At 51.7% G+C, this 24,461-nt stretch overlaps 1 protein-coding gene across 2 annotated transcripts; it reads left to right on the top strand.

Annotated features, from left to right (window-relative positions):
- The first annotated feature begins 305 nt into the window (after positions 1–305).
- Positions 306–23,185, top strand: CTSH (cathepsin H). Of its 2 annotated transcripts, none has more exons than XM_032623401.1 (12): positions 306–483; positions 3,820–3,851; positions 4,518–4,623; positions 6,187–6,257; positions 6,823–6,927; positions 9,476–9,562; positions 10,325–10,380; positions 12,196–12,277; positions 13,547–13,615; positions 16,412–16,518; positions 18,327–18,452; positions 19,239–23,185. In XM_032623401.1, exons 1-12 carry the CDS (start codon positions 393–395, stop codon positions 19,312–19,314), a joined length of 1,008 nt encoding a protein of 335 aa, XP_032479292.1. In that variant the 5' UTR covers positions 306–392; the 3' UTR covers positions 19,315–23,185. The 2 variants fall into 2 exon arrangements, with proteins under 2 accessions (XP_032479292.1, XP_032479293.1); XM_032623402.1 differs by having other exon boundaries at positions 413–520.
- The last annotated feature ends 1,276 nt before the right edge of the window (positions 23,186–24,461 follow it).

The raw sequence follows: 24,461 nt of genomic DNA, 5'->3' as shown, positions 1-24,461 counted from the left end.
AATGTGATTAATGAGGGTGGGAGATGGGGGCTCTGGGGTGGGGACAGGCACCACCCTCGCCCATAGTGCCTGCCAGTCCCGACAGACCTGCAGATCTAGGACCCCGCCGCACGGAGCGGTCCAACTCTCCTCTACCCTTCCTTGCAGAGAAGGAGACAGGGGAGTGATGTGGCCAGGACGGGAGGTCGAAGGCGGTCCACTCCCACGAGCCTGGCGCTCCGGGCAGTTCTGCAAGGTCCCGCCGCCTCCCGCCTCCTCCCCCCGCCCCCCAACTCCCGCCCGGCCCCGCCCCTCGCGCCCTCCCGCCCTCCCGCCCTCCCGAGGCGGCTTTTGGCTGCGTGCCCCGCGGCCTCCGGAGCCAGTGCGCCGGCCGAGTCGCAGCCACCGCCACAATGTGGGCCATCCTGCCACTGCTCTGCGCCAGAGTCTGGCTCCTGGGCCCCACCCCCTGCGGCGCCGCCGACCTGGCAGTGACCTCCCTAGGTACGGGGACGAGCGCCCCCGGAAAGGGGCCCGGCAGGTCGGAGACTCTGGGGACCTTGGGCGGGTGGGGACTCTGGGCTCGGGAGCAGCCGGGCAACGCATTTACCAGGCCCGAGGCTCAAGGGCTCTGCGGGTCGGGAACCGGGATCCAGCCAGGGTGACCTGTGTGACGGGGAGGGGGGCGGGAGGAGGGGGCGGTTTGGAGGGCGGGCGTCTCGCGTGAGCAGAGGAGCGGGTGGCTAGGTGCTCAGGGTCCCTCTTGCTCGGGGCGCGGCAGAGACTAGTACGCCACAGCAGTCTGCGGCCCCTTCTGCCCTCCACCCCCCATCTGGAGACTTAGAGGACGTTGATCTGCCCGTGCCAGAGGCAAGCAGGGACTTTCCAGCCTTTCCTAGTAGCTTTCAGGGACTTGCACATAGGGGATCCCCAGAGGTGCCTTGAGAGCCCGTCTGTACGATGGGCTGGACGGGCTGTTCGGAGAAGTGACTTGCACTTAGAGCAATAGCAGTTTTAGCCCCTGAAGACTGAGGGTGTCTGTTCCAAGGGCTCAGGGTGGTAAGGTCCAGACCCAGGGCTCCCCTTTATGGCCAAGTGGGCTGTGAGTGGCCCAGCTTCATGCTGCTCTTACACCCCTTCTATTGCTGGGGGTCCAGCCACCTCCCCCGGCTGAAGGCTCGCCCCTGCAGCCTCCCTCCTGCCCTGCCACTCCCCACCCTCAGTCTCTGCCCACTGCCCACAGGCTCTGACCTCAGCAGACCACCAGCCCCCTCACCCTGGTCGGGGGACAAATTGTAGCCAAAGAGCAGCCTGGGGATGGGACAGAGATCACTGGGGCTGAATCTTTTCGACCAGAATCTTGCCTTATTCCTCCCGACCCATTTGTCCAAGGAAGTCCCCCAGTCTTGCAGACCTGGGAGGATGCCCAGCTCCAGCTCAGTCCCAACCTAAGGAAAACCCAGCTGCCCCCAAGCCAGGGCTCTGCTTTACCCTGGCTGTGTCCTGCGTGGAGGAGGAGGGCTGGTGCTGGAAGCCGTCTTAACACCAAAGCAGGGCTTGGCAAACTTTTCCTTATGTAAAGGGCCAGATAGTAAATATTTCAGGCTTTGTGAACCACACAGGCTCTGTAGCAGCTACTTGTGTTGAAAGCAGCCATAGGCAGTGTGCAAATGAATAAGCGGGTTGTATTCCCGGAAACTTTTACGTATAGACACTGAAATTTGAATTCAAATGATTTTAAGGTGCTACAAAATGTCATTTTTAAAAAACCATTTAAAAGTGTGAACACTTTTAGCTCGTGGGCCATACAAAAACAGGCTAATTCCTGTTCTAGACACTCCCACATGGTCCCCGAGACAGGGCGGTACATAAAGGATGTGTGCTTTCTTCCAAAAGTCACAATGGATTGAAATGGATCTATCTGAGGTTGGGGTGAAAGGTCACCAGAGATCTCTCTCGCCCAAGATCATCTCTAGCTTTTTCTTCTGCTGACCTCCAGCGAATGAGAACTAATACTGGGTTTTCACACCTGCTTGTTGCTTTTGAAACCTCTGGAGGCAAACACTGGTCAGTTGTCCTAAACTCCATCTGCCTTAAATCCTGGTCCTAAATTGAGATCTGTCTTCCTCTGAAGCCATCCGCTGTAGCAGGGCCTTAACTAGGATTTGCAATCCTCTGAAACCCCACGCAGGGCATATATTGGGGAAATGTGCATTTCTTCCCCAGGGAAAATGGCTATCACTTGCTTTCTGGAACAGATCTGCGACCCACAGGGGGAGATCCTAAATCCCATACAACAGTGATCTTCAAACTGTGGGGTGTAGATCAGTGGGGAAACACAAAAAAAGTTGTAAGTGATACCAGCACAGACAGGGAATCTATTTCCAAACCCTTTACTTCCAAGAGAAGAGAGGACCTCACCAAAGTATCAGCTGCCGGGGTTGCGTAATAGAGCACCATGTGATTTGGGGCGTAGGAAGGAGTGCAAGGAATTGAGTGACATTGCTCTAAAAATTGCCTTCTGTTCCCAGAAGCAGTAAGCAATGAACAATCCTGTTTATTTGAGCAGAATTTCTCAGGCCTTTTAAAGGGCTGAGACAAAGACCAGAATTAATGCTAACCCATTCAAGAAAATCGGTAATATTCACCCGTGAATATATAAATCCATGGGGAGGGGGGTTGTTAGTAAAGTTTAATTTACCTCATTAAGAGATGCCTTTCCAATACAAGTTTACTTTTTATGTTTAACAAATACTTTTCATAAGGCATATTTGACATGTTTTAATCAGTGTTAATAATGATGGTGATGATGATGACTTAATCCAGAATAAATTTTTATAATAGTCAGAGGCATATGGGTCACAGGGAGTAACAGTAATTTCAATTTATACTTTCTGTTCTTGTTGTTGCATAAAAGGATGCTAGAGCGACCAAGTATAAACAGATACTCCCTTAGGGTAAAATTCTGTGAGATGTGGGTGGAGATGGGAGTTCAAGGAGAAAAAGAAACTATCTAAAATATCCAGCTCTTATAGAAGGGCTTGTTCGTGTTACTGATGGTGGATATCAAATCATGATGGTATCGTGGATCTTTTTGGCCGGCTTTAAAAGAATGATGTAACAGTCTTATTTTTATATGTCATTCTTTACAATAAGCTGGAATACAACCTTTGCAGCTATGAACATTTGAAGTGCAGTTTTCAGATAGCTTAAAAATGTACAAGGGTGGATATAGCAGGGGTCTACAAATGACTGGCCAGCCCGTTTTTTGTGAATAAAGTTTTATTGAAACAGTCACACCCCTTCGTTTTCACACACAAGGGCAGAGTTGAGTAGTTGTAACAGACTGTAGAGACAGCGAAGTCTAAGATATTTACCATCTGTCCCTTTAACAAAATTTTGCCCACACTTGGGATATATAGGTTTTGAAATTAACTTCTTCCTGAAGTGTAGCGCAGAAAAAGGCACAAATCATTAAATATGCATTTTAATGAATTTTCATAATCTAAACATACTCGTGAAACCAGCACCCAGATGAAGACATAGAACATCACCAGCACTCCAGAAGCCCCCTCTGTACCCCCACTAAGGACCACCACTATCCTGACTTTTAATACCATAGGTTAATGGCATGTCGTTTTTCAAAATTAATTTGGAGTACAAAAGCGGTAAGAGTTTGAGTTCCTCTTCACGTTCAGCATTAGATAACACCATTTTGGGTGCTTTAAATTTAGCCCAGTTCCCTAAAATGCAAATCAGTTCTGATGTGCCCTACTTGGCTATAGACGTTACTGCGAGACACCCAGGCCTAATTTTTTTTTTTCTTTTTTCTTTTTGCAGAGAAGTTTCACTTTAAGTCATGGATGTTGCAGGTCAGTGTCCACCTTCTTTCTGAAGTTCTTCACTTCACTAAGTTTCCTGTTATCAAATGAAACTGTGCTGGATTTGAGATAATGAAGAGGGATTTTCCAACCCCATCTCCCTGGGTCTTTCCCAACTGGGAATCGGTCAAACACTGGGAACGATTCAGTTAAGTGAATTCCTTCCAGACAGTGGTCCCCAGTGATGAAGTTGGCTAGCAGCCTTTCAAGCCTTGAGATTCATTTCTGTATTTTGTATTCACGTCACATTGTGTGTTTGCTGCAAAATCAGTTGGAAAACGCTAGTGTGTGTATTTTTGAAGCATGGTGATTTCTGCCATTAACTTGACCTAGTACCAGTTGCGGCGTCCAGAGGTGACCTGCACTTGGCAGGTCCTTCACCAGGGCCTCTTGGTCTCTTGGCTGACTCTCTGGCAGCTGCATGGGCTTCATTCTGGCCACAGGTCCCCAGAGGCAGCGGGGGGCGGGGGGGTTGCTTTGTAACTTCCTGACTTTCACCACAGAGACCCAGGGCAGTGTCCTGCCTGTGATACAGATTTGGCCTGAGAATCGTGGCAGAAAGAAAACCTGCAATCCTCCTCTTAGAAAACAAAACTGTCTCCCTCTGGTGAGCTGCATTCTGTTTCTGTGACTTATTGCTGATGTGTTTTGTTTCAGCACCAAAAGAAATACAGCTCGGAGGAGTACCACCACAGGCTGCAGGCGTTTGTCAGCAACTGGAGGAAAATCAATGCCCACAACGCCGGGAACCACACATTCAAAAGTACCGTGGGGACACCTTTCCTGCGGGCTTCTCGCCCATGGCAGGAGGGAGCATCTCAGATGGGGAAGGAAATCAATGAGTGGCGCCACTGATTAAAGGGCCCACTAGGGGTTTGGGGTGGACAGAGCAGCAAGCCAGGCTCTGAAGCTGGGCTTGGCTGACCTCAGATTCTGGCTCCGCCATTATTTTCTGAGATTCAAGGGGTTGTAGCTTTAGGACGATGCTGGTACCCCTGGATGGTTGTGAAGTTTACGGGAGGTGTACAGAAGCCCTGCCCTGTTCCTGCCATCTGTGGGTCCAGCCCAGAGGCTAAGCCCCTGGATTGCTGTCGGGGCAGCCTCTTTAGAGACGTGCCCTGGACTCATGAGCAGCCTCTTAGGACATCTGCCTTCCCTCCGGGTTAGTTTCACTAGAAACACACACACACTGCGTGTATACTGAGGGCTCAGAAATGACGGCAGTGTCAGCCAAGTTGGTATTGTGGTCAAAAGCATGAGGTGGAAGGAAACCAGAGCTTGAATCTCACTTCTGCCCAGTATTGACTGTGTGACCCCGCTCTGAAGTTTTACTTGACTGTAAAGTAGAGAGGATAACGCTCCCCTCGCGGGTTAGGAAGACTGAAGGAGGTGGCAGGTGGCCAGGCAGTTGGCGCAGGTGTGCTGGTTCTGTACCCTGCCGTTCACCAGACTCACTGATGGGGTATCTAAAAATATGGGTGCCCAGGCCCCACCCCAGACCCATTACGTCTGCATCTCCAGGGTGCAGCCCAGACATTTGTACTGTGGAAAAACTCCCCCATGGGACTTCCCTGGTGGTCCAGTGGGTAAGACCCTGCACTCCCAGTGCAGGGGACCCGGGTTCAATCCCTAGTCAGGGAACTAGATCCCGCATGCGTGCCACAGCTAAGGGTCCTCATGCTGCAACTAAAGATCCCACATGCCGCAGCAAAGATCCCGTGTGCCACAGCTAAAACCTGGCGCAGCCAAAATAAATCAATAAATATTACGAAAAAGAAAGAAAGAAAAAGAAAGAGAAGGCAAGCTCCCCAGGGAATTCTGAAGCACAGTGAAGTTGACCTTGGTATATTGGATTACAGTTGAACAATGCAGGGTTAGAGGCACTGACCCTCTGCACCGCTGAGAATCTGAGTATAATGTATAGTCTGCCCTCCACACACACGGTTTCTCTGTATACCCAGTTCCTCTGTCTCCACGGTTCTGCATCCAAGGATCCAACCCACCTGGGATCGTGTTGCACTGCAGTGTTTACTATTGAAAAAAATCTGTGTGTAAGTGCATCTGCCCAGTTCAAACCATGCGGTTCAAGGGTCAACTGTAAAACCAACTATACTTCACTAAAAAATAAATTAAAAAAAAACTTTTTTGAAAGGGTCAACTGTACACGACATTTAAAAATTTGAAGGAGCCAAGTTGCAGGGGGCTGTAAATCGGACACACGTGAACGTGGCGTTTCATTATTTTTTCTCTTTATTAGTGACTTACTGAGCTCCTCTTTTTTGTTGTGTTTTTTTGTTCATTTATGGGTTTTCCTTCTCTTTTTCAGTGGGACCGAACCAGTTTTCAGACATGAGCTTTGCTGAATTAAAACGCAAGTATCTTTGGTCAGAACCTCAGGTGGGTGTGATTCATTGTGACCAAACCTGAGTCTTTTCGCTCAAACCTTTGGAATCAGCTCATAGCCCTCTCTGCTTCCAGAGCGCTTCGGCCCCTCGCCAGCTGCAGGTTCTTGGGGGATCCAGACATGTCAGCTCCCAGCAGTTCGTCAGTCCATGCTCATGGCCTCTTGCAGACCCCAAACTTAGAGTTGCTGGAGAAAATACAGTTGCCCCTTAAAACTGAATTTCGGATAAACAACAAATAGTATTTTAGCATAAGTATATCCTAAATATTGCAAAGGACAGACACTACAGACTTATTCATCATTTATCTGAAATTCAAATTTAACTGAGTGAACTGTATCTTTATTTGCTAAACCCGCCTACCCTGTCCTAACGACCCCCAATCTGGGCTCCCAGAAGGACCTGTCATTTAGCATTTGGAACCAACGGGTAGAGGTGGGATGGTTCTGACAGCTACAGTCTTTCTTATTCTCTCTTGGTGATTCCACTTTAATGACATACTTTTCCATCAAAACGGTTTCTCTTCTTCCCCCTGAAAAAAATGTAATTCGTTGTTTCAGAATTGCTCAGCCACCAAAGGTAACTACCTTCGGGGTACTGGTCCCTACCCACCCTCCATGGACTGGCGGAAAAAAGGAAATTTTGTCTCACCAGTGAAAAATCAGGTATGCATGACAATCCCCACCTTTCCCCCCACACACACCAAATAGCCACATTTTCAGGCAGTATGCCAGGAAGAAAAACTCAAAAGAATCCCAAAACACAGAGAGTATATCCCCAACTCTATTTTTTTTCTCATCATCTCTCTAGCTGCCTTCCTCTGAAAGGCTGGGAGGTCATTGTTTTTATGGATGGCTCTGGGGGATAAAAGCGTATTTCTTCACTGGGCTGAAGTTTACCCATCCCCCTTGTTCCACCCCACTGTGTAAAGTTCCCCGTTGGCCCTAGGTCTCTTCTACAGTCACCCAAAACATCACGTTCTCTGTGCCCTTCAGTAACTGCACACCGGGACCCCGTTCCTACTGCCCACATCTTTTCTTCCCCGTCCTCCATACGCTGCACGAGGCACCAGGGCCCAGCCCCTCCCTGGCTGGCTGCTTTCCCACAAGGGAGGTGCAGGTGGTCAGCGAACAGAATGGAACCCAGCGTTTCAGACCTGTTCTCAGGAGCACCCCCACAGGGCACAGCATGCCTGGCAAGGGGAGTGGCGGCGTCTTCCCCGCACTCACAGAGGTGAGGACCCGGCCGCTGGCTGGAGGGTCCCAGCACATTGCTCTGTCCTGGAGAGTCCGGACCCACCCCTTGCTGTCCCCTGGAAGTGACAGTGCAGTGGCCTTCTTCAGGAAGATGCCGACCTCTCGATCCCAGGAAATACAGGTGAAGGTTTCCCTCCTGGAAGCACTTTGCTTTCCACTGAAACTCTCCATGAGAAACATTTTCTCCCTTTCCTTAACGCCACATGGCACAGCTCCAAATCCTCCCAGGCTCACTGGGTTCCCAGAACCTGCCTAGTGATCTAGACGGTTTAAACCAGCACCCGGAAGCCAAGACAAGTCTCCCCTCCCAGCAGTCGGAGGGGTAGAATGAAGTCAGCCCTCTGCCCCAAGCCCCAAAGGCAGCTTTTAGACCATCTGAGAATTCCACGACCGTTCAAAGCAACAAGCGTTAAATGTGGAAGCCCGAAACCTGCTCACCCTGTGGGCAGGTGAGAAGGGGAAGTCTGCCAAGAACGTTCCGGGTCCTTGTGTTAACTGACCCTCGGGCAGGACGGAGCCCCGGGGCGGAGGGGCCAGAACAAGGCGATTACCCTCATGGGTGTGTGTGGTCTCTCGCTGTAGACACCATGCGGTGACCGGATCTGACATTAGCTCAGCAGCCTTGAGGGTTTCTCACTTTACAGAGGAGGAAGCGCTGAAGGTACAAGGCAAGCAGATGACAGAGGGCCCTTCCATCCAGGTCTCTACTCAAGGCCAGTGCTGGCCACTCGGCCCTGCCCTGCCTCCTGCAGTGGTGACCAAGCCCAGCCTCTGACCAGCCAGAGACGCTCTGACCAGGCCCTCCCTCCCTGCCGAGGGAAGGCTTTGAGAGGAAGAACTGGGGCCCGGGGTAGGGTGAAGGCTCTTTCCAGGGAGACAGCAGTGAGGACTCAACAAGGACAGCGAAGGCGGGAATCTTAGGAGAAGTTTCAGAAGTAAAATATGGAAGACTGAACCAGCAAGGGGCAGAAAAGAGACCAAGATGCGGCTGAGAGAAAAACACAAGCAACAGCTAATATTACGGAGCCCGTGGGGTAACTGCACGATGGGCAGGATCTCATCTACCCCTCTGACAAACAGCCCTGTGAGGCAAGCACGGCTGTTCCCACGTTACAAATGATGAGACCGAGGGTCAGAGTGGGCAGCAGCTCGCCCAGGTCGCACGGTGGGTGTGGGGCAGAGCTATGATTTGGACCAGGCTGGCAGGTTCCAGCGCCCGACTCTGAGCCCTCGGGAGGCGCCAGGAGGAAGGTGGCCGGGCAGCGGCAGTGACCGTGGCAGAGGACGGGGAGATGGACGGGTGGGGCAGGACACGCAGAGTCTGAGGGGTTTGGGGCATATACGGGTGGGATCATCTGGGAGACAGGGTGTCTGGGCCTGGGTGGAGGTGAGGGCTGAGCGTTTGGGGAGTTGTCAGTTTAACAGTTGGGACTGTGGGTGAGATTCGAGGTGGAAAGGTAAGAGAGAAGCTTCTAGAAACAGGACTCTGGCGAGTCCTTCTGTTGGAAGACAGTGGGAAGAAGACGAGCCAGCATAAGATTCAGAAGTAGAGGGACTTCCCTGGCGGTCGAGTGGTTAAGACCCTGCGCTTCCACTGCCGGGGCATGGGTTCCATCCCTGGTCGAGGAACTAAGATCCCGCATGCCAAAAAAAGATTCCGAGGAACAGAAGAGCACAGAGTGGGGTCGGAGGGAGGGCTCTGGCCGTGTAGGCCAGTGGGGGTTGGTAGCGGGGGCCCAAGATTGGGAGTGCACGGGCGCTCGTGAGCGGTGGCGGCCGCTGCTTCCCCTGTGCGAGCCTCGGCCTCCTCGTCTGCAACACGGGGAGAAGGATGCCGGCCTCGCGGGCCTCGTGAGGGTCAGAGTGGACAGTGTGGGCCAGGGCTTTGTCAGCTGAAGTCACGGGAGCCCGCGGGGTCCTGGTCCCTGACCTCCCTCCCCCTCCCCTTGGCCTCTAGGGCAGCTGCGGCAGTTGCTGGACCTTCTCCACCACCGGGGCCCTGGAGTCTGCTGTCGCCATAGCAACTGGGAGGCTGCCCTCTTTGGTGAGCGATCAGCCATGGTGCTGGGGGAGGGATGCGGGAGAGGGGTCACAGCTTCACTCCAAGGCCTGATTCGGAGGGCCCGGCCTGGGCCGTCAGGCTTCTTTGTGGCTTTTGCTGACACTGCCATTTCAGTTGGACTTCAGGTGTCCCAGCCTCACGGACATGCAGCGTGCAGACCTCAGCTGACACTTCAGAAGGAATGAGGCTTGTTGAGGAGATGGCCCAAGGGCTCATCCGTGGGTGGGTCGGGGTGTTACTCGGTGTGGCCACCTGGGGCCTTCCGAGAGCACAGCCTGCCTGGGAGGCAGCCCTGTAGGAACTGTGCCCCTCTCAAGCTGGTCACCTTCAGGCAAGGAAGAGTGAGCGGGGACTCCTGAGCCCCTGGAGTGAGGGGTGACTGCCCAGCCGCTGCCTCCTATGTGGGGAAGAGGGGCCGGCAAGGCTGGTGAGGGCCACCAGGAACCGGCTTGAGGGAAGGCCTGTCCCCTCCCCCTCCCATCTGCCACCACGGGACCCCAGGAGCCGCACATACGTGCACACCACCAGGGCCCCCCGCGCCCTCTCACCTGCCCGCTTGGCTGCCAGGCCATCGCTGAGCTTCTCCCCGACAGGGGCTGGCTGCTGGGGAGACAGCCCTTGCCCTCTGGAAGCTTAGCATCTGGTGCCCTTGGGCCCGGGCGGGCGGGGCTGCAGGTGTGGGTCGGCTCGGGAGGCATGGCGCTGGAGGCGCTCAGCTCACCGGGCGTGCGTTCCTCCCTCCAGGCCGAGCAGCAGCTGGTGGACTGCGCCCAGAACTTCAACAATCATGGCTGCCAAGGGTACGGCCCTGACCGGGGTGGGGGGCTGGGGGGCCCAAAGCCCCTGCTCATTTCCCGGGGTCACTTCTGTTGGGCCTCGTACGGGTGGGGCACTGCCACAGCCTCTGCCCTCGGTGGGAACAAAATCGGCCCCGCTTGTGGAGGGGGAAGGTCACCTCACACGCCCAAGGTCCCTCAGCTGGAATGGGCAGAGCTGTAATGCAAGCCCAGGCCTGGCTGGTTCCAAGATCCGTCCTCGTTCCCTGGTGTCACCCGGATTTCACCCCACAGCACACTTGGCCTCACCGGCCACCAAGGCCTCTGGCGAGTGGCCGAAAGAATTAATAGAATGAGAAGCACACCATCCTCCAAAACCAAGATCCACACACAGGTGTCTGGTTGGCCTTTCCACAGGTTCTCTAAAGCTCTAGCCACCCCAGCTTGGCAGGCCGCGTCGAGGAGCTTTCCTGTAGATGTGGTGCAGGGTTCAGGCATAAAGGCTGCGTCTCTGCTGGGCCTGCTTTCCTGGCCCTTTTATTTATTATTATTTTTTTAATTTATTTTTTTGGCCATACCACATGGCTTGCGGGATCTTAATGCCCCGACCAGGGATCAAACCCGAGTCCACAGCAGTGAAAGCACCGAGTCTTAACCACTGGACCGCCAGGGAATTCCCCCGACCCACGGGTTCTTAGGGATTTACCCACGTTTCTCTGTGTCTCCAGCCCTCATCTCCTCCTCACGTGCTCTGAGACCTTTCCTCGGGATGAGCGGCTTTCCCAGAACATACGTGTGTAAAGCCAGGCCCTCGTGCTCCCCTAGGGCACGCTCCCAGCCTCGCCTCCGCTCGCCTACCTGCGGCCCATCCCTCTCTCCGGCGAGTCCTGGGAAGGCCTGGTGCTCCACCTGCTCTGACAGAGCCAGCACGAGGGCCTCCACGCTCGGGCCGCGTCTGGGAGTCGGGGGTGAAGCCACGGCCTAGTTGCTGATCCACCATCATATCATGGTTAGCCTCATGGCTTTTTGGTCTCTTTCCTCTTTGCAACTTATAAACACCACCCATCACAAGTCTGAAAGGGCATCCTGGGGCCCCACCATTTTTCCGAGGGATCTGTTTGCTTTGGTTTACTTCATTTTTTCCTTCATTCAGCAAGTACGACAGCACCTGCCCTACATGTAGGCACGAGGGATACAGCAGCTAATGTTCTAGCTGTGCCGCAGGTGGGGTGGTGACAGATGCTCTGGACAAAACCCAGAAGGGACAGGAGATTGATGGGGAGTCGTGGCTGGAGAGCTGTTGAGTCTTCTTTACTCCAGGAGGCAACACGAGGTGAAAGAGCCACCTTTGGAACCAGATCCTGGCTGTAGCTCTGGGGCCCTGGGCAAGTTGTTCAGCCTTTCTGAGCTTCAAGAAGTAACAGCAGCTACCTCCCGGTGTTCCGAGGGGTTGGAAAGTCATGTTTGCAGAGCGCCTGCCCAGGCGGGGCCCAGTGGACACGGTGGTGGCAACGACAGTCAGCTGGGCAGATCCTGTCGGGTCCTGTTCCTGACAGAGCGAGGGGCCTGGCTTCCAGAGGTCTCTGTCCCACGGAAGCATGTGTGGCTGGACCTTGGACCCTCCTTGATAGCCTCTTCTGAGTCTGTTGAGCTGTATCCTGGGGCCGGGCAAACAGGGTGGCATTGCTAGCCCCTCGGAGACTTCTCTGCCCCTGGGATATGCCCCAACCACGGCCTCCCAGCCCTGCCAGGGCAAACGTCTCCAAGCTCCAGCCCCTGCAGGCCCCGCCTCCATCGGGGCCAGTCTCAGGTGGGCACAGATGTGTATGCTTCTTGCAGGGGTCTCCCCAGCCAGGCCTTCGAGTACATCCGGTACAACAAGGGCATCATGGGTGAAGACACCTACCCCTACAAAGGCCAGGTAACTCTGGGCAGCCTGGGCTCTCTCTTCTTGATCTGCAGTACTCCCCGTCTCCGTTCTTGTCCCAGCCTCGGAACACATCTCTTCCCCTGCACCCCCCTGGAGGACCCCCTACTTCCACCTGGATTCTCAGAATTGTCTCTTGCAGCTCACTTTTTCCCCTCCTCTACTTGCCCAAGCCCCATCTGTCAGCCAGCCGGGGGGGCTCTTACCACCCTGTGTGTGGCAGCACCGTCAGGCTGCCCCGCCCTGCCGTGAGTGCACCGGGACGCCGTCTGTTGGCTTCTTCCCTCCCCGTTTGTGCGGACAGCACTCCTGGGCCCATACCCGCTTTGTCCAGGGCCTCCCCTGCCATCACCTCAACCCCGCCTGTGCACGGCTGGACACCTCGACTGTCCCACAAACCTGGGATTCCTCCTGTATCTCCCCTCTCAGCGATGGGAGGACCACCCTTCCCTAAAATGTCTTGGCGGCCAGTGGTCCGTTCTTGGGGCGGCCCCCTGACCCAGACCTCACCTCAGTCAGCCTTCTGACCATCTTAGACCTTCTCGCATCTGCTCCTTTGGTCCATTCTGTGTCCCTGCCTGCACTCGGACCTTGGCTTCCCTTCACCCTAGATCACTGTGGGTGCCCTCTCCTTGCCCCACCCACCCACCCAGGGGCCGCCAGAGTGGCCTCTGAGACTCAGCTCTGACCACACCCTGCCTTGTTCAGAACTCTTCAAAGGCTCCTCCGGGCCTGCAAGAGAAACTCCAGACTTCGGCCTGCCTTTCGAGGCCTGCCCTCCCCCCACATCGCACAGATCTGTCTTCCCAGTCTTGGCTTTTACTTCACTCTCCCCTTCATAAGCCTTCTGCTCCCACCCACCCACTTGCTGGTTCCTAAACGTCAGGTCCTGCCTTCTTGTCATCCTGACCGTCTCTCCCGCCTCAGAAGGGCTTGATCTTCCCTCCGTGTGTCCTCTGCGCCTGCCTCTTGCAGGTGAAGTTCCTTGGGCTGAGACTGGCCCCTTCCTTGTGCTCCCAGCAGGTGCCATGCGAGCCCACCTCTGCCAAAGCCAGCACAGGACCCTTTCCTCCCACTAGACTGCGAGGTCCTTGAGGGCAAGGAGGCCTCTAGTTCTCTCATAAGTGACCTCATCACCCAGGCCCTGGGACCTGTAGCTTTTGCTTTATAAATGTTATCAAATTGCATAGGGGAGGACTGAAGTCTCAGCCCGGGGCCGAGCATCCCTAACCTGTATCCCATGACCTTTGCCACCCTGAACAGGATGGTGACTGCAAGTTCCAGCCCAGTAAGGCCATTGCTTTTGTCAAGGATGTAGCCAACATCACAATGGTGAGTACCGATCCTTCTCTCGGATAGGGAACGTGTTCGGATCAGGAGGCCAGTCTCCACTGCCGTCAGATGGCCAGTGGGCACTGCAGGGCAGCCTTTCTGAGCAGCACATCACTTTGACTCACGAGTTTTGATTATCCTTGAATCTCAATCACCATGACGGGGGCAGGATGGAAGACAGGAGGGAAAGAGCAAGAGACGCATTCGGGTGCTCTGGTTCTGACCTGGGTCCGTACGACTCTTCCGTCTTGTGTTTCAGTTTTCTTGTCTGTAAAATGCAAGAATTAATCCCCATCCTACCAAAGAGGATGTGAGGATGTGTGCGATATCGGGTATGTGTGTGAGAGATTGAATGTGAATGCAGAGTATGAATGTGTGTCAGTCAGGATAAACCAGGTTATGCTGTAGGAACAGCTCCAAACTCTGGATGGCTTAAAACAATCAGATTTTATGTCTCATTCGTGTGACATGTCCCTTGGTTTAAGCAGGGCTGTTCTCTGTGTCCTTGGCTTCACTCCAGGACCCAGGCAGATGGAAAGAGTGGTAAATTATGCACTGGCTCTTAAATCCAAAACAAGTTACACAGCCACACCTAACCTCAAGTAGATGGGGAAGTCCATAACTTCAGTACAGCACAAACCATACTCTGTCCGAGAGGGAGCTGGAATAAGTGTGAACAGCCCTCGTGACTCCACTGTTGGCATGTTTGCAAGCATGGGCGAACATGCATGAAGAGTGAAAGAATATTTCCACGGGTGTGTGTAGGTGTGACGTGTGCTGATGAGAGCAGTAGGCTGAGGGTGTGTGCCCACAAATGTGTGCGTAAATCACAAACGTGATGACTGTGTAATGACAGTAGCTACCATTTAATTAAAGCATGTGCCATGCAGTCAGCAACAGTAATGAAATTTATGGAGTGCTGACAGGAGCTATACCAACCACTTAACATGTATTATCAAGACAACCCTAGGAGATAAATGTCATTATCACCTTCATTTTATAGGTGAAGAAAGGTTCAGAGTGGTTAAGTAACGTGCCCAAGGCCACAAAGCTAGAAGTGGAAGCTGGATTTTAATGGAAACCATGTCATTCCAAAATCTACACCCTGTATTTGGGATGTTTCTGACTATGGTAGATTTATCTTCAAACAAGAGCCAGTGGGCTTCCCTGGTGGTGCAGTGGTTGAGAGTCCGCCTGCCGATGCAGGGGACGCGGGTTCGTGCACCGGTCCGGGAAGATCCCACATGCCGCGGAGCGGCTGGGCCCATGAGCCATGGCCACTGAGCCTGCGTGTCTGGAGCCTGTGCTCCGCAACAGGAGAGGCCACAACAGTGAGAGGGCGCGTACCACAAAAAAAAAAAAAGAAAAACAAGAGCCAGTTTCTCTTAGATACACTCACCAAGGGCTGACCGACTCTGGCCCATTCATATCCCATTAGGCAGTGAACCGGGAGCTCAAAGGTATCCCTTTTGCCTGGTGCCCAGGAGAGCCTTGCCCATGGCACCTGCAGGGCCCTAAGAGCAGGCCAGCACTGGCGTCCGGCCCTCCTTGGCAGGGCCGAGGGATGGCCACAGGAACGGCTGGCCCCACGACAAGCTCCCCCTCTAGGTGAGCAGGCCTCCGTGCCTTCCTAGTCTCATCTGCCCTGACCTGTCTGTGCTCACAAGGCCTTTTCTGAGCACAGGGAAGGGAGCGGCTTGCTTATCAGGCAGCCGTTTGCTCTTTGCAGCTGTGTCACTGCCTGCCCCTCCACGGAGGTAGGACGGAGGAAGGGCTGGTGCCCCAGCCCCTCCAACCTGACCCTCCCTCAGCAGAGCCCTGGCCTCAGCTCACCCTCATTTCGACTCCCTAAGTCTCCAGCCAGGGGAATGGCCTCCTTAGCTCACGCTAACCCAGCGGGTCCCAGCAGGGATGCTTTAAGAAATCCTGCTGCATGGGACCCACCCTGGAGATGCTGATGTAATCGTCTGGGGCGCAGCCTGGGCACTGGGATTTTGTAAAGCTCCCCTGGTGATTGCAACTGCTGCTCTCGCCCAGTCTCCGCAGCTCTGTTCCAAAGCCGCAGCCTCCAGGAAGCCTCTGACTTCCTCATGCCACCTTCCCCATTGGACGGGGATGCATCCGCCTCGGGCACGCACACACATTTCTACCACCGTCTGGGCCTTATCTGCTCATGGACTTCTAACCCCTGAGTTCTACCAAAAAAAGCTCCTTAGACTGGCGTTGTGGGTGCAGGGGTTCCTGCGGGTGGGAGTGGGGGAGTCACACCCATCTCTGCACCCCCTGGAGCCCCTGGTCCATGGGAGGGCCTTGGCATGTGGCTGTGAGTGAGCGAGTGAATGAGTCCACGCTGTACCCTGGGCCTGACCTGGAAGGGTGCAGGAAGGGTGCAGGATTCCCTCGGAGCAGAGCAGGGAGGGGGAGAGAGAGGAGCGCGCGGTCCAGCCCAGCAAAGCCGAGGGAGGTCACAGGGGAGCCAGGATTTGGGAGGAGGGGCCCACAAGCCAAATAAAAAACCCCAAGGATCCCGGCCATTCAGGCGCAAGAGAGCAGGGGCCCCCATACCAGCCCCCAATACCCAGGGCTTGGCTCTGCTGTAAGGAAGGGCAGCTCCCCCTTGGCGGCAGCTTCCCCTTGACGGCAGCTTTTTGGCCTAAAACAGACTTCTCTTCCCTCCACAGAATCATTGCTTTGAGCCTCTGTCCCCTACTTTGGGGCAAAGGGCCATATTTCACAAGTGGGGTGGGGAGGTGGCAGAGGCCACGTGTGTCCACCTGTCGGCCCCTCTGTCCACAGAACGACGAGGAGGCGATGGTGGAGGCGGTGGCCCTGTACAACCCTGTGAGCTTTGCCTTCGAGGTGACTGATGACTTTCTGATGTACAAAAAGGGTGTCTACTCCAGGTGAGTCGGGGAGGGGCTGGGTGGGCATTTCGCACCTTCCGCCAGTGCATCAGCCTGCAGCCCTGAAGGTCAGGATCCACGGTCCCCAAGTGGGAGCAGAAGAGGCGGTCCCATGATTGGTCAGGGCTGGGGTCCCGGCCCCCATTTGAGCCCAGAGCTCACCCTTCCTCAGCAGAAGAGCTGCCTCTCGTGATGAAAACCTGTGTTCAGAAATCTGAAGATGTGAAATGGGAAATGGCTGCTCTCACACGCCAGAATCCCGTGCTGAAGCCTCCACCGCAGGGTTTTTCAGGAAGCCCGAGTTCTCTAACACTGGTGTCGTCTCACCCAGGCCTCTTGCCTGTTTTGCAATTTGAGCTCAGCCACTTCCGGTAGCATCTCCTTCATAGCCTCTTGTCATCTGGCCATTCCCAAGTGCAGGTGTTCTCCAGGGCTTTCTCCTCAGCCCTCTGCCCTCTTCTCACACACTCCTTGAACTCCACGGCCAGCTGTTTGCTGAGAAATTCCAAGTCTCCATCCGCCAGCCTGGTCTCTGCAGGGCATTAGACCCACAGATCTAAGGGCCTCGCCGCAGCATCAAGCTGGATGGCCCGTGGAAACCTGAGATCCTACATGTTTCCGTCCCTCACCAGACGCTGCCCCATTAACACTGCTCAGAAGCGTACTCTCCGCTCCCTCCCCGTGTCTCTGCCCACCGTTGCCTCCTTCCTGCTCTGTCCTTGTGCCCTCACCGCTGGTCCATCCTCCACTCGGAGCCAGAAGTCAGCCTTCGGGAACACCCTTCTCACCACTCCAACTTCTCCATCCTCCAGCATCTCCCCACCATCTCGTGTCTTAGCTCGGCCGGGGAAACCCTCGTGATCTGGTCCTTCTTTCTCCAAGCTCATCTCCCGTCAAAGCCACCCGCGTCCTCCCTGTTCCACCCCGTGCCCCTGCCCCACTGAAGAGCTCGTAGTTTTATGCGAGTCCCCTGCCTCCCCAGGGAAGCCTTGCCCCTGCCCCACCCCGTTCCCACTTGGTTGGATCCCCTCCCTCGGGCTCCTGTCAGCTCCCCAGCCGTCACAGCCCTCGGTCCATTGTATGGAAGCAGCCTCTCTGCCATCCTCCCTGCCGAAGGAGGTGTCCTAAATCCAGGAGCAGAGTTTTGCACGCTGCTGGTGTCTCGCACCTCGTCCCTGGGCCTGGCACATACCAACAACTCAGTTACACGTCGGCTCAGTGATCACACGGCCACTGCAGTTTGTCCTCTTGAAATTTTCAGCTTCCTCATGAGAACTAGTTCACTAGCTAAAATGAGAAACCTGTGTAATTGTCCCAAATACAAGGTAATCTTAAAATTACATACAGTGGCAACAAAGCAATGCCATGTGAAACTCCAGCCGGACACTGTTGCCCTCAGAAGGTGCAGCAGGAGGGCTGCTCTCTCCTGTTATGAAAGAGGCATCAGAAAGCGTCAGGTGTCAGAGCTGGGCCAGCATCACGCTAAATCTTGCTCCTTTGTGTGAGAAGAACCCAAGGGGCTGAAGAGAATACTTTTCTTTCCCTGTGACTAAACGAGAGTTAATTCACCACCTTAAATGCCTCCCAGTCCCCGCTTTGGGAAACCTTGCTCTAATTCACTTGTTGGATGTGATCGAATCACTTTTTTTTTTCTTTGGCTGTGCTGCATGGCAGGCCGGATCTTAGTTCCCCTACCAGGGATCCAACCCACGTCCCCTGCAGTGGAAGCAGAGTCCTAACCCCTGGACCACCACCGAAGTCCCACATATTTTCCATATTTTCAAGCCTCTTTCATTTTCATTTTCCAGTACTTCCTGTCATAAAACTCCAGATAAAGTAAACCACGCAGTCCTGGCTGTTGGGTATGGAGAAGAAAATGGGATACCCTATTGGATCGTGAAGAACTCTTGGGGTCCCCAGTGGGGAATGAAGGGGTAAGCAGCTTCCAGGTCCCGTGTGCTGGGAGGGGGCGTGATTGCTCAGGTCTGGGGGCCCTCGGAGTGTGCGGGCGGGGGGTCTCCTCCACCTCAAATGTGGCTTCCAAGAAGGGGCTGCTAAACAGAGCCTTTAGCCCGGGCCAGGAAGAGGGGAGCGTGAGGATGTGACCCTCACACCCCAAAGAATCCTCCAGCAGCCCCTCTCCCATCCTGGACCCCAGATTTTGATGACTCTGTGTCCGGAACAGGAGTCCATTTGGCTCAGGAGGTTCTATGACCACCACTAGGAAACAGTTCACAACACAGGACCCTGCTGGGACTAAGCCAGCGTCTGGGAGGGCCTGTGGGTGAGAAATCCAAGCACCAAGTTTACCCGATGGCTGACAGCCCCTCCTTCTAGAATGGGGCTGGAATCAGGTGGCCTGGGTACATACCTCTTCTCTCAGACTCCGTGTCCTCATCTGAAAAGGGGGTTTTCATCTGTTACCCGAGGGGTCCCAGTGGTGATTAAATAACTACGTGAGGTCCTAGGCAGGGCTAAGAACGGGGCCCTCAGCAAACTCTGGGACAAGTGAGAGATGGACAGAATAAGGAAGAGTTCAGGGGGCAGCCAGGTGGAGGGAAGAAGTTACTCACAGGTCAGAGATTTCCTGGTGGTCAGATAAACCCAGTACTGCTGTTTTGTAAGTTCAGAGGGCCTAATCCCTGGAGTCAGACCTTGGTTCCAGAAGGGCCTGTGGAGAGGAAGCCGCCAGCCAGGCCTCAGCCCCTCCCTCTGTGCAGGTACTTCCTCATGGAGCGCGGGAAGAACATGTGCAGCCTGGCAGCCTGCGCCTCCTACCCCATCCCCCTGGTGTGAGCTGGGGCGGCAGCAGCAGCAGCGACTGGTTGGTGGATGGAGGGAGGACCGGGCAGCCTGGGGCCTAAAACCCTGCCCTGGAGGAAGTGAGCGGTGGGAGAACCCCCCAGGGCCCCGAGCCTGGAAACCCAAAGAAAACGACGAGGAAGAATTCCATGGAGCAACAGGCCCACACACGTCTTCTGACACAGAGGTCACCACCAGCCATGTGCCTGAAGCAGGGTTTTTAACTGACTCAGCGCCACATGGACCAAGAATGTTTTCTTCCCAGAAGGGCTGCCCTTCCCATTTGGAGGAAGCTCCACTGACAGTCTTTTCTGTGGTCTTTATTGAATAAACCTTCAGTGAGCACCTCCCTGAGTCAGGCTGTGTGCTGGGGCCTGGGCCTGCCTCCGGGCCCTGGCCTCCTAAGAGGGAGGCACCAAGGGGTGGCCGGCTCTCTGGCTGGGAGGACGGCGTGGGTGCTGGCGCCACTGTCTCCCAGAGGCGGGACCCGGGAGGAAGAACAGGCTTCATTTGAGATCTTGACTGTCCCCACATGGGGAAAGAGGAGCTAGTGTGCCAGGCCCTGGCAGAGCCAGGATTCAAACCCACGACACCGGCCTGGAAGCCTGTACTTCTCCACTGGGCCTCCCCCGTCCCAGCTTCCTGCTCCTACTGCCCTGCCCCTCCGCCCGGGACTGCCCCCATCTCTTCCTCCCCTGATGCTCCCGCCACCTCCACCATCCCTTCTCTTGAGAAAATGGTGTCTCCATCCAGAGGGTGGCCGTGGAGTCTCTGCTGCTTCCCGATGCCTCTGGGCTCCAGGGAGTAGGGTCTGTGGCACGAGTTGGTGCTGTTTGTCCTACAGTTCACAGATGTACCTAATAAGAAAATCTTTCATGTCATTTGGGCCTCCTGGAGAGCTAACGGCTTGAGACTTGTTATTTTCATGACAAGCCCTATTTAGAGAATGCAAGTGTGGTTTAATCTGTTACGAAAGTCTAGTAACATAAGACACCACAACAGTAAGTCAAGACAAAAACCAATCACCTCAATAAACAGTAATCGGATGAAATTCAATCTATTTTATTCTAGTTAATCTACTCTAGATTTAAAAAAAAACACTAACATGAAGTGAAAGCATAATTCCTTAATACAATAAAGATCCCCAAACCCGGGGCAGTGGTATAAAAGGAGTTCCATTAAAGGCAGACAGGGAACAAATAGGCCCAAGATCAGTACAGTCGCTTAACATCAATCTGGAAAGTCTGGCTGCTGTGGTGAGGAATAAACCACATTAATATGTGCGCACGGTATACTAATGTGGCTGCAAACCGTCAAGAGGATGTACATCAAAACTCAGGACGAATGAAAGGAGTTCAGGGAGTGGCTGCTTACCAGATACAGACACAAAAAAATCAAAATCCTTCAACAAAACTCAGAAGAAAAGTATTTTACACTGTAGCAACGAAACTAGTAGCCAGGAATAACCACACACACACACACACGTCCTACATGAAGAAAATGATTAAATTACTAAAAACTGTAAAGGAAGACTTGAATAAATTGAGAAGCATACCATATTCTTGAATTTGAAAGATTACCATAAATAAATTGATTCTAGCCCAAAATAAAAATACAGGATTGGTACATTTCCATCTAAAATCCCAATATAATTTTTTGATACTTTCTATTTACCTGGGGGAGAAAAAGCCCAAGATGGATTTTATAACTGAGTAATGAAAATGGATTTTTTCACATATCAAAATGTCAACACTTAAGAGAGTGTATGAGTTAAGAGTAGACTAACACCCAGATTATGAGAATTCTATACATAAGTAGCAGACACAAATCAATTTCTACTATTCAATAAAAGGAGCTAGGAAATTGGACAGTATTTGGAAAAACAGCTTAACCTGAATCTTCACTTAGCATTATATCATTTAAGTAAAGTTTTAAATTTTTTTTAAGTTTTAGATTTACAGAATTATTGTGAAGATAATACAAAGAGCTTCCATATATCCCACACCCAGTTTTCTCTATTATTACTATCTTGCAATAGTATGTAATATTTGTTGAAATTAATGAACCAATATAACCGTGTTATTAATAATCATATTTTTATTAAGTCATTCATTTTAGAGAAAGATTCTGGATGAGGTTTCAGAGAAATTCAAATCACCACAGAGAAGCAAATAACCATTTTCAAAATTAACCTCTGGGGGGTTTCCTAGCTCATTACAGATTATGGGCTTGGACTTGAATGCAGGCTTTCTCTCCACAAGCTCCCAGGATGTCTGTCTGCAGCCCTCAAACACACAAGGTGATCATGGATCTCCTATGAAAGGGGGCTTGCAAAAGCCAATTCCCACCCTCTCCTTCAGTTACCAAACAACTACTGAGTGGCAGCTGTTTGCAACTCCCCTCTTACACCAGGCTCCTGGGAGAATACAAAGATGCTCCCGGCATCCCCGTGGGCATGACTGTTGTGAAACAGAAAAAATGACCCATGCCTTGGTGCTGTTTGGATTTAAGGTTCTATCCAGGCAAGGTTCTATCCAACTGGGATGAAAACATTCCAAATGCACTTGAACTCCAAGGATCCAGAAGACAGTCTGGTACAGGGCAGAAGCTAACTCTCATTTGTCTCAGTCACCATCTCTTGACCCCTCCACATAGGCCCTGTGCTGAGGTCTAGAGATCTGAGGTTTACGGTACTCATCTTTGGCCCTAAGGAGCTCCCATGCTGGGGGAAAAGACAACAAAGTAAAAAATAGAACAACAACAACAAAATATAAGGTCCAAAGATGAAAAAGAAATGTACCACAGGAAAACCACAGATCAATGTTCCTTATCAATATAGATGCAGAAATCCTCAATACAATGCTGCAGGCAAACCAAATCCAGCAACATGTAACGAAGACTACACACCGTGGGTTTATCCCAGGAATAAAAATTTGGTTCCACATAAGAAAATCAATGTAATATACCGTATTAATACAATATGGTATATTAATAAAGGACAAAAACTGCATCTCGATAGACACAGAAAAAGCATTTGGAAAAAAAAAAACCACCACCCCTTCATGATAAAATAGTCAACAAACTAGGAATAGAAGGGAACAACTTCAACCTGATAAAGGGCAGCTATGAAAAACCCACAGCATCACTCCTATGCACGGTTGTATCAGAAGTCCTACCTGGGGCATTTAGGCAAAAAAAGAAATCAAAGCATCCAGAATGGAAAGGAAGAAGTAAAACCATCTCTGTTTGCAGATGACATGATCTTGTATCTAGAAAATCCTGCTCTTTGAGGAAGATGCAGACACAGCTGCAGCCCCAGTGGAGCCCTGGGCTGCCCACTTCTGCTCCTGATTCACAGCTGTGCTGTTCCACCTGAGGAACAGTCTTTCAGGAAGCCGTGACACTTTTAAAGATATCGGAAAGACACCCACGGAACCAGAGGTGGCAATTCACCGAATTAGAGTTACCCTGACCAGCCACAGTATAAAATCTTTGGAGAAGGTGTGTGCTGTCTTGATCAGTGGTGCAAAGGCAAAGAATCTCAAAGTGAAAGGACCAGTTCAGATGCCTACCAAGACTCTAAGAATCACCACAAGAAAAACAACTTGTGGTGAAGTTTCTAAGATATGGGACTGTTTTCAGATGAGGATCCACAAGCAGCTCACTGACTTGGCACAGTCCTTCTGAGATGGTTAAGCTGATTACTTTCACCAGTACTGAGCCAGGAGTCAAGGGTTGAAGTCACCACTGCATATGCTTAAATCAATTATTTTGAGAAATTATGTTGTTTAAAAAAAGAAGAAAAAAAAATCCTATGGAATTCACATACACAACACAGAAACTACTGAAGTTAATAAACAACTTCGGCAATGTTGAAGGATATAAGATGAACACACAAAGCCAACTGCATTTCTATACACTAGCAATGAACAATCCAATTTACAACAGAATCAACAAGAATAAAAAACTTAGGAAAGAATTTAACAAAAGATGTGTAAGACCTGTAAAATGAAAACTATAAAACATTATTGAAAGAAATTAAAAATGATCTAAATAAATTGAAAAACATCCTATGTTCGTGGATTTTAAAGACTTAATATTGTTCAGATGGCAATACTCCCAAAACTGATCTACAGATTCAACACAATCCCTATTAAAATCCCACCTGGCTTCTTTGCAGAAATTGACAAGCTAAAATTCCCATGGAAATGCTAGAGACCCAGAATAGCCAAAACAATCTTAAAAAGGAGAAGCAAATGTGGAGGTCTCACTTATCCCAATTTTGAAACTTACTACAAAGCTACAATAAAATAAAGACATTGTTGTACTGACATAAGGATAGGCACAGATCAATGGGACAGAATTGAGAGTCCAGAAAGAGACCTATACATTTGTGGTTAATTTTCAACAAGGGTGCCAAGACAATTCAATGGGAAAAAAAATAACCTTTTTAACAAATGGTGCTGGGACAACTGGATATCCTCAGGCCAAAGAATGAAGCTGGACCCTTACCTAACACCACATATAAAAATGAACTGAAAATGGTTCATAGACCTAAATGTAGGAGCTAAACTATAAAACTCTTACAAGGGGCAAATCTCCATGATCTTGGATTTGGCAATGGTTTCTTAAATATGATACTAAAAGCACAGGCAACAGAAGGAAAAACAGATAAACTGGACTTTATTAAAGACTTCTGTGCTTCAAAGGACACCATGAAGAAAATGAAAAGACAGCCCACAGAATAGGAGAAAATATTTGCAAATCAAGTATCTGGTAGGGATTGAGTATTAAGACTAAAAAACTACATCTCAACAATAAAAACACAAATAACCCATTTTTAAAATGGTTAAAAGATCTGAATAGACATTTCTCCAAAGAAGATGTACAAATCACCAGTAAGTACATGAAAAGACATTCAACGTCATTACTCAATAGGGAAATGCAAATCAAAACCACACTGAGATACCACTTCACAGCCACTAGGATGGCTATAATCAAAAAGATGGACAATATTAAGTGTTGGAGGATGTGGAGAAACTGGAGCCCTCATACACTAGTGATGAGAATGTAAAATGTTGCAGTCACTTTGGAATAGTTTGGCGGTTCCTCAAAAGTTAAAAACAGTATTACCATGATGT

This window comes from Phocoena sinus, chromosome 2, assembly GCF_008692025.1.
Source record: "Phocoena sinus isolate mPhoSin1 chromosome 2, mPhoSin1.pri, whole genome shotgun sequence".
Taxonomy (NCBI): Eukaryota; Metazoa; Chordata; class Mammalia; order Artiodactyla; family Phocoenidae; genus Phocoena; species Phocoena sinus.
The sequence above is the reverse complement of the archived record's forward strand: the minus strand, read 5'-3'. Positions and strand labels throughout refer to the sequence as shown.